Genomic DNA, 14,323 nt, shown 5'->3' with positions numbered 1-14,323 from the left:
GTCTTTGATTTGGATGAGAAGGCGGGAGGTGGAGGTACAGGATCCTCCCTTTCCAGGATTATCAGCAGGCCAGTCAGAAGGAAGGAACCCGCCCGCACAGAAGCCTCCTCCAAGCCTGTCTTTGGTGAAGTCAGAAGTCTGTGTCTGAAACTTCCAGAAACCCACTGTACTCCCACTTTAGAAGCTAGCTTTTCTGTAGGCCTCAAAGTCCCTGATCTCATTAAATTTTCAAAGCCGTTGCAGGGTCTGCGTCAGAGTGCGCTCAGGAGATGTTACTAATGGTGAGGGAATCAACAGAAGGACCCAAGAAAAGCAACTGAGGTCACACAGACAGTGAGCTGAGACCTGGGCCGTGTCCCAAGCAAAGCTCAGTCTAAATAGTTCCTGCAAAATAACTGTTAAAGAGTTTAAGTTAACCTGAGTATAACTCCATTTTGAAATAAAGATCTTGACTGGGAACTGAACTCAGGTACCAGGAAATATCACAGAATGTACACCTGGCAGAAAACAAAGTCAACTCTCCTAGCAACAGCCTCCAGGAAATATAACAGAATAAATGCTTCATAGAAAACAGAGACAAACTCCCTGGCAATAATCAATGGGAATCGGTTGAGAATCAGGTGGGAAAATTCTCCCCAATGTTTCAGATATGGTTTAGAAAAATAGCCATTGTGATTATATGCCTTAGCCATGGTGATTGTGTGCCTCAGAAAAGGTCACCCCGCCCTGCTAAACTTCACCCAATTCTGTAATGCCAAGGCTTGTGCCCCCCGGCTTGCTGCCATGGAAACCCCTTGATCACAGACTTTCCCTTTTAAAATCCTGCTCACTCAGAGCTCAGGGTCCCACTTCTCTCCTGCTGCATCAGTGAGACCTGGGTCCCGAGTTCGATCGCTCTCGTAATAAAGCTCTCTTGCAATTGCATCGAGTCATCTCCTGGAGGTCTCTGAGGGTCCCGTGAACCTGGCATTACACTGTCAGTATTTTTGAACACAAACTTCTCAAAATCAATTTGACAATTTCAATTCAAGCCGATCCATGGTATGGTCCAGGCTGTGGTTAGGAGGATCATCAGTTCAAGGCTGCCTTGGACAGATTAGTGAAGCCCTGTCTCAAAAAACTAAAGAACAAGTAGGATCTAGCTCATGTATAGAAGGAATGTTGGGCTGCAAGTGCAAAGCCCTAGGTCCCCCCGACCAGAACTGCAATAAAATAAATAAGAAGAAGGAGAAAAGAAGTTTAAAAATGAGGAAAAGCAGAAAAGCAGCGGGGTGCGGTGGCACACACCTGTAATCCCAGCACTGAGGGAGGCAGAGGCAGGTGGATCCCTATGAGTTCAAGACCAGCCTGGTCTACAAAGTGAGTCTAGGACAGTCAAGGCTATACAGAGAAACACTCTCTCGAGAAACCAAAAATAATAATAATAATTATTATTATTATATAAAAATGAGGAAAAGGTTGGTGTCCCACACCTTTCATCCCAGCATTCAACAGGGATGGATCACGGGCGATTTATCTGTGCTTATAGCAGAAGAAAAATGGCTTCCCCTCCTGAAGCAGGCATCGACCACTGGTAGTTCCTGGCTCAGAAATAGGAGATGGCGTTTTTTTGTTGTTTGCTGTTTTTGTTTGTTTGGGACACTGTGGCTCAGACTGGCCTCACACTCACAGTTCTCCTTTCTTGGCCTCCAAAATGCTGATAAACTGGAGGAAGTGGCACATATATGTAATCCCAGCACCTCGTCAGGAAAAGCAGGAAGATCTGGAACTTAAAGTCGTCCTTGGCACTCGGGAGGCAGAAGCAGGTCGATCTCTCTGCGTTTGAGACCAGCCTGGTCTACAGAGTGAGTTACTGGACAGCCAGGGCTACACAGAGAAACCCTGTCTTGAAAAACAAAAACAAAACAAAACAAAAAAAAAAAAAAAAAATTAAAAATAAATAATTAATTTTAAAAAGCCTGAAAAAAATGGATTTGGTGGCTAAGAATGTACATCCTCTTATAGAAGACCCAGGCTGCTGGGGGTTGGTCTGGGTCCTTGTATTCAAATGCTAAGTTAATGGCTCCCAAGATCAGAGGAGCGCATACTCATGCACACCAAGTGATGCTGTGTAAACTTTGACAGTTTACAGGAGCAGTTACTGCAAGTGACTTGGGGTGTGTACCCAGGAAATAGAAAAACAGCTTAGAGGTTTGATATCTGCCCAGGTATTGTGCCTTGAAGCTTTTATAAACCTAAAAAGTCTCTATCTTGATCATTTGGGAACTAGCTCGGATAGAGAAGCCTTCCGGGGCCTAATATCGATTCCCCAACACCAGGTTTGGTTCCCAACACTCATGTCAGGTGACTTAAAACCACTCCAGCTCTAAGGGGTCCAGTGCCTCTGGCCTCTTCAGGTTCCTGAACCCACACATAGAAGTAGACCCCCACAGAGACACGTATGTTTTTCCATATAAAGAAAAAATAGTTTATTACACATGTAGCTACTTAAACCATTAGGAAGAAAGTTTCTTTTAGAGGTAGGTGCACAGCTCTGATAGGAAGACAATCCGCCACTTGCTCTGCACAGTGTGCTAATGCTCTTCTGGTCCTGGGAAATGAGAAAGTTTGGGTTTGTTGGGATTATTTTTCAGCAGCCAATCAGCTAGCCAAATCTATGGAAAAAAAAAAAAAAAAGAAAGTTAATAAACATTTAGATATTTACTTTTGATAATGAAATTAACAACGGAAAAATTAAGTATCTTTTAAAAAAAATTTTTTTTTGAGACAGGGTCTTACAACCAAGGCTGTCTGGAATTTACTATGTAGACCAGGCTGGCCTTGAGCTCCTTAGAGATCTAGCTGCCTCTGATTCCTAAATGTTGAGATGCCGTGACATCCAGATAAACAGGGTTTTGTTTGTTTTTTGAGACAGGGTTTCTCTGTGTGGCCCTGGTGTCTTGAAACTCGATCTGTAGGGGATTGGGAGGCTCAGACTCAGAGATCTGACGGCCTCTGCCTCTGAAGTCCTGTACTGCCGCCACCACCACCCTGCCCCGGTTTAGAGGAATCTTTACATCCCTGGAAGTTGACAAGGACCATATGTACAGAGATGATATCCTCCAGTGCTCACTGTCTCACTGGGGCTTGGTGCAGGTCGAGATTCAGACCAGACTACTGGTCTACCTTAAGGGGGTTGAAGATTGTGAGCCTGTAAGAAGGAGCCAAACTGCTATTATGAATAACACTTCCATTTTGAATAAAGGACAAATAAAGTTCAAATTTCTAAGGCCTCCCCGGGTAACTGGCATCTTGCTTGGCGGAGAGAGACATGTACACAGCTAACTGACATCCTAGTTGGCAAGTTGAGACATGGGTGCTGGGCCCGTCACCTACCACAGCTGAATAAACCAACCAATGAGGACAGGGGCCGCATAGGGAAATGTTCCTGGGAAAGTCCTGGATCCCTAAGTCCCGACTGGTGTAACTGCTGTAAGACCTGGGGTCTCACAGCTCAGGAGTTCAAGATCGCGCCCTTCCCAGAAACTCCCCCAGACCAAGACTCGTTGCAAAAGCAAGAGGTTTATTAACCATTGTACAACAGGGTCACCCCCGCTGGTCAGCAAAGAGTGGCACCGGGAGACAAAGGCCTTTAGGTTTTTAAAAGAAAAATTGCGGGAAATTTGAAGTTTTAGTTTTGGCAATTTAGGATTGGATGAGGAAGCTATAAAGTAAGATAATTGGTTAGTCTTAGGTGCTCAAGCTTGGCCAGTCCTGCCAAGTGTGAATGCAGCTGCACTTTAAGGTGGGGGTGGTTAGCTCATCCTTGAAGATTAGGGCTGCGGGCTCTTGGCCGGAGGTCAAAAGCTACTCAGAAGAAGTCTAGGTTCGTTGCTAAGAAACGCTATCTCAAGGACAAGGGTCTGGTCCTTCTTTTGCTGAGTGAAGGTCATTGCTTGCTTGCCCTTTTTTTATATCTGTCCTCACAGATAGGGTCACATTCCTCCACTCTCTGGAAAGGTACTAAGAGGCTTTAGCTTAACCTGGACCTAAAACTCAAAACTATAGGCTTTAGAAGACATATAGGTTACAAAGTTAGTCTAACCCTTTCACTGCAACTTGGCAAAGATGTTTGCAGGTTTCAGGCTGAAAAGCTCTATAACACCTGGGTGGCCCTGGAGGCAGGGTGTGGCAGTTCAGCCACCAAGTCTGTTTTGCATCCCTGATGGATCAATAGCGGACTTGATTACAATCAATTTTTGTTTTCTGTCCTGACCTGGTGTTTGAGTTGTGTTGGATCTACCCAGACCCCATAACAAGGCCAGTGTAGACGTTAAAGTAAAGCAGGAAAGGACAGCAGAGTGAAGGGAGAAGGGAGGAGAGTTACCTCATTAGAACTGAGAGACTGGCAGGCGATCATAACAAACAAACAACAAGCTGGATAATGCTAGTAAGAAACGTATGATATAACTGGATGGTTATTTCTTGGGAGGCAGAGGCAGCTGAAGCTCTAAATTGGAGGCTAGCCTGGTCTACAGAGTGAGTTTCAGAACTGCCAGGACTATACAAAGAAACTTTGTCTGGAAAAACAAACAAACAAAGAAGAATAAAACATAGTTATTACAACAAAATGAAATCATTCCTCGACACAGTTAGCTTTGCACTGCAAAATGATTATGAGTATGGGTTGGGCTGTGCAGTGGCACAGGCCTTTAAACCTAGTACCCAGGAGGCAGGGGCAGGTGAATTTCTGAGTTTGACACTAGCTTGGTCTATCGGTCTGCACTGCCTGGCTGCTAAACAGCTTTTAAACCAATTTAAGGATAAAAATAAGCCAGGCTCAGTGACGCACACCTGTGATCCCAGAGCTCTGGGAGGCAGAGGCAAGCAGATCTCTGCAAGTTCAAGGCCAGTCTGGTCTACAAAGTGAGTCCAAGTCAGCTAAGGTTGCACAGAGAAACCCTGTATGGGAGGTAAAAAAAAGTATAGAAATAAAGGCCAGAGGACAGCTTTAACCTCAGCACTTGTGAGGCAGAGGCAGGTGGATCTCTGTGAGTTCAAAGCCAGCCTGATCTACAGAGTGAGCTCCAGGACAGCCAGGGAAACAATGAGAAACTGTCTAAAAAAAATAAAAAAAGCAACGAATAAAAATAAAAGTCTGACAGATACACACACAATAAAATAAATAAATGTAATTAAACATTTTTTCTTTTTTGTTTTTTCAAGACAGTGTTTCTCTGGCACCATAACTGATCTCTTTGGAATTTGTTTCTGGTTGCCATTTGCAACAAAGATGGTTTTACTTCTTCCTTTCTAGTTTAGATCTGTATTTGACAGTTTTACAGAATAGTGTTTTGAGGTTTTCCGCTTTGTTTTGATTTTTTTATTTAATATATATACAGAGTGAGTCCAGGACAGCCAAGGCTACACAGAGAAACCCTGTCTTGAAAAACAAAACAAAAATAAATAAATAAGTTACTTTGAGACAGGGTCTCAATAAATTGTCCTGCTTGGTGGCCATGGAGTCAAGGATAGCCCAAGCAAGCCTCAAACCCTGCGAGTCTTCAGACTAAAAGAATAAATATTAAAGCCAGTGCAGTGGCATAAGCTGGAAGCCTGGAATCCCAGCACTCAGGGATGCAGAGGCAGGTGAATCTCTGTGAGTTCAAGGCCAGCCTGCAACAAAGAGAGTCCAAGACAGCCAAGACTACACCGAGAAACCCTGTCTTGAAAACCCAAAATAAATAAATAAATAAACAAACATTAGGCAGGCAGGTGGTGCCCATCTTAATCCCAGCCTTCAGGAGGCAGATGTAGTAGATCTTCGGGAATTCAAGGCCAGCCTGGTTTACACAGTGATGCTGGACAGCCAGGACACATACATAGGGGCACTCTGTCTCAAAACAAACAAGATACAGTTTTAAATAGGAAAACGAGAAACAGTACTTTCTAGTGAGAATAAAAGGAATCTTACGAAAGGATCCTCTGGCTTTTGCTTACAAAGCTCTGTGAGTCCTTGAAGTAGGGTTGGTGTTACGTACAAATTTAAATAGTCCTTAGCGATTACTCCAGTTGGAATGGGTTCGGTGATCACTGCAAGCACAAATAAGTTCTCGCTAAAACTCGAATAGAAGCGATTAAACATTACACAGGTGGTAAAAGGATGCCTTCAAGAGCTTTTAACTGTCATGAGACACTCATCTCGTTGTGAGCTTTAAATTTGACTTTTACGTCTTGTATTAATTAAAGTATTATAATTGTTTTTATTACTGGCTATCTGATAAGGTCTCACTGTATTCCAGGCTGGGCTGGGACTCACTAGGTAGCCTAGGTTGGCCTCAAACTCAAGGTAATCCTGCTGGCTGGCCGCCAGGGCGGACAGATGGGTGCCACCACACTCTACCTGCTTACTGGGGTACCATTTACAGACAGTGCTTGCTGGATTTTATCACACCGAGAAAAAAAAAATAATTTAAAACTTAAAAAATCGAAAAGCTGGATGTGGTGACATACCTTTAATCCCAGCACTCAGCAGGCAGAGGCCATTGGATCTCTGTGACTTCCAGGCTAGCCTGGTCTACAAAGCAAGTCCAGGACAGCCAGGGTTACACAGAGAACCCATGTCTTGAAAAAAAACTAAAAATAAATAAACAAATAAATAAAATGACAATAACCACCATATACAAAAGAACAAAAGCAAAACCAAACCAACCCCAGCAGCCACTCAGGAGGCTGGCAAAGAAGGATCGAAGGGGGCTTGCCCGTGGACAGAGCACAGAGACTGCCTCAGAACAGAGGACTGGAAAACCAGGCTGCAGGAGGCCTGAAACCCCAGCGCTCGGAAGGCGGTAGGGGCAGGAAGATCGGTAGTTCAAGGCTAGCCAAGACCTACAGGCCTGTCTCAAAACGCAAAAGCAGGGGCTGTCTGAAAATGTAAGGGGGCGGGTTCAGTGGTTAAGATCAGCATTTCTTCTGGAGGACCCGAGGTCAGATCTCAGCGCCCACATCAGACGTGTCACGGCTGTCTGTAACTCCACCTCCGGGGATGCAATGCCTTCTGGCCTCTGAGGACATCTGCACACATGAGGCATAGCTCACACAGACATAAAAAATAAGATAACCTTAAAGATAAAAGACTAAAGGACTGAGGACTGAACTGCTCACCAGCAAAGGTTTCCTGTTATGGAGTCACAACCTGGACTGAAAGGCAAAGCACTGTTTTCTTAGTGTGCACACTCCCTTCTTCCTTCCTTGCTTTTCTTTTCTCTCTCCTTCCTTCCTTCCTTCCTTCCTTCCTTCCTTCCTTCCTTCCTTCCTTCCTTCTTTCTTTCTTTCGACATGGTTTCTGTGTGTAGCCTTGGCTGTCTTGGACTGACTCTGTAGACCAGGCTGGCCTTGAACTCACAGTGGTCTGCCTGCCTCCTGAGAGCTGGGGTCACAGGTGCACCGCAGTGTTCACCAGCATGTTTACTTTTTAAAGGTTTAGGCCTCCAGGACTTCAGATTGGATGGAGATAAGGTCTGGAGCAGCCTAACTAGCTTCCCTACAACCAAAACTTGAACTTCTAACCTTCCTGCCCTCACCCCGAAGGGTTAAGATTAGGATCACAGCCCTCTGGCCCCACACACAACTGTATCCTGTGCTGGGATTCAAACCCAGAACCTCCCAGGAGCTCAGCCATCTCCCTATCAAAGAGCTACATCCCAGGCCCCTCCAGCTCCAAGTTTCAATGACTCACAACCTGAAAAGAGCATATTTGGAGGGAGAAATCTCTGTGAGTTTTCCTTCCTTCCCAGTCACGTCTTCGGGATGAAAAGCAAACTTTAAGAGGTGAACAGTTTAGAGATAGTGGAGAGAGCAGGCACGAGAGACCCACCTTCTGGAAACATGAACCGAATCTCTCTCTCTGAGGTGGGGAAGTCGTTGCTCCCATGCAGTGCGTTCCTCAGTTCATCTGTACCGTAAATCGCCCTTAGGCTAGAGAGAATTAAAGACGTTGTCCCTCCGCTCGGGCACTCTTTCCTTCCTTTACATCAGAGAGTTCTCCCTACCCTACTTGGAGGAGGGGGAAGCACACGTGAAGGTCAGAGGATTACCTTGGGTCTTCTCCTTCCAGCTTATGGGTCCTGAGTTCGAATCCAGGTCGCCCCACTTGGCTGCAAGCACTTCACCCACTTAGTCATCTTGCCAGCCCTTTCTGGTGTTTGTTTGTTTGTTTGCTTTTAGATAGGCCATCTCAAATCTGATTTTAAGCTTTTCATCTACCTAGATGAGGGTCAAATGCATTTATATTCGCTGATGGCACACTCCGTGATAAAAGCATCCTCTTGGTGAAGAAAGGGGTTTTGGGAGAAGTCAAAAGGAGATCTAAATTTGAAAGTGTGATAACTGACTATTTTATTTCTAGAAGCTAGCAATAATGCTGAAATTTTGGCTTTTTTTTATTTTTATTTTTTGAGACAGGTTCTCACTATGTATCCTTAGCTGGCCTGGAACTTGCTATAGAGACGAGGCTAGCCTTAAACTCTCAGAAATTTCCTGCCTCTGTCTCTCAAGTCCTGAGATTAAAGATATGTACCGCCATGTAGAGAAAACAAACCTAAAGAATTCTCGTTTTCCTACTAAAACTCCTACTTCAGCATCAGTGGGTTGGCTCAGCTGCTAAAAGCACTTGCCACCAGCCTGAGGGCTTGAGCTGTGCTCTACATGTGAAAGGCACGCGTGCTCACAAAATAATAAACAAATAAAATTAATTTCAAAAATCCTATTTCATAGCCACGAGCCATGGCTCATGCCTGTAATTTCAGCGTGGGAGATGGGGGCTGGGGTAGGAGGATCATCACAAATTCATGGCTAGTCTGAGCTATACAGGGAATTACAGGCCAGCCTGGGCTACAGAGTAAGACCTAGTCTCAAAAAAATAATTAAAAACAAAACCAAGCAACCAAACAAATAAAATCGGGGGGGGGGGGGAGGGGAGGTGCACACCTTTTATCCCAGCACTCAGGAAGCAGAGGCAGGCTGAATTTAAGGTCAGCCTGGTCTATACAGTGAGTTCCAGGATAGCCAGGGCTTTTCTGTCTCAAAAAACAACAAACAAAAAATAAATCGAACCCTAAATCTTCCTTTGGAGGCAGTGTGACGCAAGGCTAGTCATCTGCCAATGAGATACTCTCTGATGTGTTCCTTCAGCGGCCTTTGGCATTAAGACAGACATTAAAATGGTGAGCATGCCGAATTCACCGCCTTACACCAGAGAAAAGTTCATTTAGGAAAATGTCCTCACACAGAAACCCCCAATTGTAAAGATAGCAGGCTCGAGCTCTCTCATTTCTTTTGTTCTCATACTTTAAGGTGGCTTCAGGCCTCCAAGCCACGCCAGGGAAATTACCTGTCCGGGTGTGTCTCCTTGGCTACCAAACTATTGGCTGGTCCCAAGAGTTCTTTCCAGTAAGATATGGCATTGTGTCTGGCTAATATCATGGCGACAAGCGGCCCAGAGCTCATGTAAGCTGTCAGGTTTGGGAAAAACATTTTCCCGTACTGGTCCACATAAAAGTTACTGCAGTGCTCAGGGCTGAGGTGGAGCTTTCGTCTCTGCAAACAAAACAAAGTCGGCAACAGCATTTAAAGCTACAGCTCAACGACCGCTCATTAAGTCATTAGTGACTTGCCGGGCACCGTGGGCATGCCTGCAATCATCTTTGCATTATTATATAGAAAGTAAGTGGTAATTAAGTGAGTTCCGAGGAAGTATTTATCCCACTTCAAAAAAAATGATCCCTGGGCTGCTGCCAAGGCCGAGGTTCTAAGTTCAACTCCCCAAATGTACATGTTAGGAATAGAGAACTGATTCGCTCAAGTTTTCCCACCGCAGCATACACTGTGTGTAAGTAAATATAAAAACTGTTGTTGTTGTTTTCCGGGACGGGGTTTCTCTGTGTCGCTCTGACTGTGCTGGAACTCCCCTGTAGACCAGGCTGGCCTTGAACTCACAGAGATACAATAACCTCTGCCTCCCAGAGTGCTAACATTAAAGACATGAGCTACCACTGCCGCCAGTGAAAACATTTTTTAAAAAGAGTATTTGCTGAACAATCATTAGGAACAGACTCCGGGTCCTGGTACCTACATTACATAAAGTAGGGTATCCACCAAACACATGTAACTCCTGCTACAAGGGTTTTGATGCCCTCTCCTGGCATCCATACCCGTGGGTAGGCACACTTCACACAGTCATCCTGAGATCAAGGCTCGCTTGGTCAGCATAGTGAGTTCCAGGTTGGCTAGGGCTCCAGAGTGAGGCCCTGTCTCTGAAACAATTTATATGAGATCACCTAAAGGAATATTCTGATAAACTCTGCAGTCAGTTCCCAAGACTAGCTTTCACCTGGCTCCCTGCTTGCAAGCACTCGCCTCCCTCCGCATGCCCAGTTTGTTTGTTTGTTTGTTTTGATACAGGGTCTTATCATGTAGCCCCGGTGGGCCAGTCTCCTTAGCTCCTTAGACCACTGCCTTGGTCTCCCTAGACAGGGAACTACTGGCATGCCCCATGGCCATGTGGTTTTGTTTTTTTTTTTTCTTCAGGTTTGCTAGCTCCTGCAGCACAACTGTAAAACTTTAGAGTTCATCCTTAAAGTTGATACAACATTAATGATTCTATTTGGTTGCTTTAAAATGAAATCAGGTGGGAGATCCTTTGAACTTTGAGAAACAGTGATTCCAAGTACAGGGTACAGAACTCAGAGTGTGCGACCAAGGAAAGGCTGCCACCTTCTGGAAGGAGGGAGAAGTTTCCAGAGCTTTCCGAGCCTCCACCGCAATAAAGCCTACTTGACCGACAAACCTTACCGATATCCAACAACTTCATCTGCATGAAGTAGCTGGAGGAGTCAAATTTCTCCAGGCAGAAACTAGGATAGTGGTGGCCAGGGGCTGGAGAAGACGCAGACACAGCTTCCTCCCTTTTTAAAACTAAGTTCACAGCTTCAGGTTGAGGAGACCGCAGTAGTGGTGACGTCACAAAACAACGTGAACGTTGAATACCACTACGCTGTACCTTAACAACAGTTTAAATGGTACAGATGATGTAACATATATTTTGTGAAAAAAAAAAAATTAAAGCCAGAGCAGTGGCGGAGGCAGCGGCATAGACCATAGCCGTCCCCGGTCTAACAAACGTTTGCTGCTGACGTAAATTTTGACTTATGTGGTTTTTTTTGTTACGTTGCTGTTGTTTTGTGGTAGGGTCTCTGTGTGTGTCCCGGGACGGCCTAGGACTCACAGAGATACATGTCTCTTTGCTTCCTTGAGTGCTTGGACTGAAGGTATGTGCCACCAGGCCAGGCCCTCAGATTTTAATTTACAATAACCACAAGCCACTTAATAACAAAGTCTGTCTCTTTTTTTTTTTTTTAAAGATGGACTTAAACGTTAGAGAGATGGCTCAGTGAGTAATGTGTTGGCAGCTCACGTGTGAAAACCTGGGTTTGGGTCCCCGGAACTGTGCTTGTACCCAGCACTGTAGTGTGAGCTGGTGATGCTCGTACACCCATCGAGACAGGGCAGCTGGAGACGAGAGGGCCCAGTTAGCTGCACTTTTTCAGCAGAGCCTGTTTCAAACAACGGAAACGGTGAGGGCTGGGGCCTGAGGTTAACGTGTTCAGCTCAGCTTCACCGACACGCGCCCCTGAGAACCTGGATTGGTTGCTTGCTTGCTTGTTTTGTTTGGGGGGGAGGTGTTTGTTTGTTTTGAGACAGAGTTTCTCTGTGTAGCCCTGGCCGTCCCAGAACTCATTTCGTAGACTAGGCTGGCCTTGAACTCAGAGGTCCAACTGCCTCTGCCTCCCGAGTTAAAGTCATACTGCCGTAGCCACCTGACTGAGGTAGAGTTTTAAAGTATCTTTTCCCTCGATTGTTTGTCTACATTTCTTCTAGAAATTACAAACATGATTTCATACTTGTGGTGGGGGGAGAATGGTAGGGATTGAACCCACAGCCTCATGCTTGCCAAGCCTGTGTTCTTCCACTAAGCTACGCCCGCCCTAGCCCTACCTGTAAATTTAATTTTCAAATATTTAAGATCCCAGAAAAAAAAAATTCAGTCTTTATTAATGACTCTGTGTCTGCCCGTAGCCTCTCTATCAGAGCCTCCCTGCCAGGCCATGCATGTGTGTGATATATGCACTTCTGTGCTCATGTGTTCATATGTGCACACGTATGTGTGGAGCCGGAGGTCCACACTGCCTGCCTGCCTCAGCTGCTCTCACCACCTTAGGTCCCCCGCAACCTGAAGGTCACCAGTTTGGTGAGACCAGTGGCCTTGCCGGCTCTGAGATTACCTGTAAGTGCTGCCACCACGCCTGGCCTTTCCATGGTCACTGGAGATTCAAACTCAGGTGCTTGTGCTTGCTCAGCACACACTGCCACAAACTCCCCTCCAGCTCAGTTTGAAAACATTGACAAAATAGATATGATACTATATAAAAAATTTGAGACAGTCTCAATGTGCAGCCCTGGCTGGTCAGGAACTTGCTATGGAGACCAGGCTGGCCTTGAACTCACAGAAATACACGTGTCTGCCTCCCCAGTGCTGGGATTAAAAACACCACACTCAGCTACATATACAATTAAGAGAGAGAGAGAGAGAGAAACAAAAACTAGAGTAGTTCAAAGAAAATTCAAACAAAATATTAAAAATATTAAGTTCTATTTGATACATTTATACACTTTGTCTTTTAGCTGGAGACCTTGTCCTGCTAGAAGACAGACAGAGAACAGATCCTTCCATTTTATGAGGGAAAATGTTTTCAAATCCAGAGAGACACCTGGGAGAAGAGAATGCAGTAAGTCATTGCCTCTCTCTAGACCTGCCCTGGAGAAGTTAAGGGAAGAAGAAGGCAATTGGCTTCTTTTGTGTCTTATTCTATGTCGTTTGTAAGTGTGAAAAACTTGTCTGTTACATGCAACTTGTTTGCTTTTGCAACAGGTCTCATAGAGTCCAGGCTGACATGTCAAACTTTGAAGTTATCCCACAGCTGACCTGGGGATCCTTTGGCCTCCATCTTCCGGTAGACCGAGATTACAGGCATATGTATGCTTACATGTCCAATTCACATATAACCTATAGTTAGAAACATAAAATTTAGCCCGGCGGTGCTGGCACAGCACCTTTAATCCCAGCACTTGGGAGGCAGAGGCGGGTGTATCTCTGAGTTCGAGGCCAACCTGGTCTACAGAGCGATTTCCAGGACAGCCAAGGCTACAGGGAGAAACCCTGTCTTGAAAAAAACCAAAAATAAGAACTGTGAACCTAATGTTAGCAAGGATCCAAACGGTGGCTGTATTAAGTATAACGCAAACTGATAAAGCTGCCAGAAGTTACCTGAACAATGGTGAAGCCAGACCTGAGAATAATATCACGTATCTCCTCTTCCTTGTCAACAATGTCTGGCTTGATAAGAGCTAGCGTTTTCTCCACGTATATCTGAGGCAGGGGCATTGATACCTTCATTCTGGCGACTCTCCTGACCACCTATCCACTGCAACGAAACACATCCGCGTCCCCAATTCAGCCCGTGGCAATATGTGATGCTAGGTCTGATTAATTTACTAAAGGAATGCAAACTGCCGTGTGCTCCTACAAGCAGTTTTGCAAGAACGCGACTTGCACAGCCCCCACGGGCCGCCCTGGCCGCTTGCCTGAGGCTGGATGGCACCTCGGTGCCGCTCTCCAGGGTGAGGGGAGGGTCCTGGCCGGCTGCCCTTGCGGAGGGCCCCTCCTCGCAGGTTTTGTACAGGCTTAGGTGTGACTGGAAGACAGGGTCCCCAAGTCCTTAGGAAATCTTCAGGCTGGACCGTCCCAGCACTCACCTCCGTTCAGGTGTTGGCAAAATCCGTTGCTAAGAGACCTGAAGCTGGGTCTCAACGGTGGCTGCAGAGGGCCAATCCCAGCAGCGGTTTTTTTTTTGTTGTTGTTGTTTTTTTTAAGGCTGTAGTTTGGTAACCTAGGGCAGCAATTAGCCATGCGCAATTTATTCTTTGTGAATCTTAGAGTAGTAGACGTATTTCTAACGTCTTTTTCCCCTCATAATCTAAAAAATAACTATTTATTGTGGTGTGTGTGATGTGTAGTAAGAGAACAACTTTGTGAAGTCAAACCCTTTCCATGTTTTCTTGGTTTCCAGAGATGGAACTGAGGGGGTGGGACTTGTGTGCAAGCCTCCTCAGCTCGTGAGCCTCAGCGCCAGCCTTCTCTAACTGATGTTCTTTCACGCTACTTGAAGGATGCCTGCCTTAGCCACTCTTTGGAAATAAGACGAACCAGACTCCTCTCTCAGCCCAA

General features: G+C 45.5%; 1 protein-coding gene across 2 annotated transcripts; it reads right to left on the bottom strand.

Annotated features, from left to right (window-relative positions):
- Positions 1-2,474: 2,474 nt before the first annotated feature.
- Nme5 (NME/NM23 family member 5) lies at positions 2,475-13,900 on the bottom strand. 2 transcript variants are annotated; one of them, XM_021653357.2, is made up of 6 exons: positions 13,852-13,900; positions 13,364-13,520; positions 9,371-9,576; positions 7,856-7,956; positions 5,954-6,072; positions 2,475-2,654 (listed from the first exon to the last, which is right to left on the bottom strand). In XM_021653357.2, the coding sequence occupies exons 2-6, from the start codon at positions 13,490-13,492 to the stop codon at positions 2,574-2,576; spliced, it is 636 nt and encodes a 211-aa protein (XP_021509032.1). In that variant the 5' UTR covers positions 13,493-13,520; positions 13,852-13,900; the 3' UTR covers positions 2,475-2,573. The 2 variants fall into 2 exon arrangements, with proteins under 2 accessions (XP_021509032.1, XP_060233450.1); XM_060377467.1 differs by lacking the exon at positions 5,954-6,072 and having other exon boundaries at positions 2,506-2,654.
- Between the last annotated feature and the right edge of the window lie 423 nt (positions 13,901-14,323).

Source organism: Meriones unguiculatus, chromosome 2 (genome assembly GCF_030254825.1).
Source record: "Meriones unguiculatus strain TT.TT164.6M chromosome 2, Bangor_MerUng_6.1, whole genome shotgun sequence".
In the NCBI taxonomy this organism is placed as follows: Eukaryota; Metazoa; Chordata; class Mammalia; order Rodentia; family Muridae; genus Meriones; species Meriones unguiculatus.
This window is presented reverse-complemented; position numbering and strand designations above follow the sequence as displayed.

Bases quoted from the DNA above. Each gene is read 5' to 3' on its own strand.
- Nme5 (XM_021653357.2), bottom strand. From the start codon at position 13,492: ATGAAGGTATCAATGCCCCTGCCTCAGATATACGTGGAGAAAACGCTA. The intron at 9,577-13,363 runs GTAACTTCTGGC...TTTTGTTTGCAG, and splicing joins CTGGCTTCACCATTGTTCAG to AGACGAAAGCTCCACCTCAG. The intron at 6,073-7,855 runs GTGGGTCTCTCG...TTGTGCTTGCAG, and splicing joins TCGGTTCATGTTTCCAGAAG to TGATCACCGAACCCATTCCA.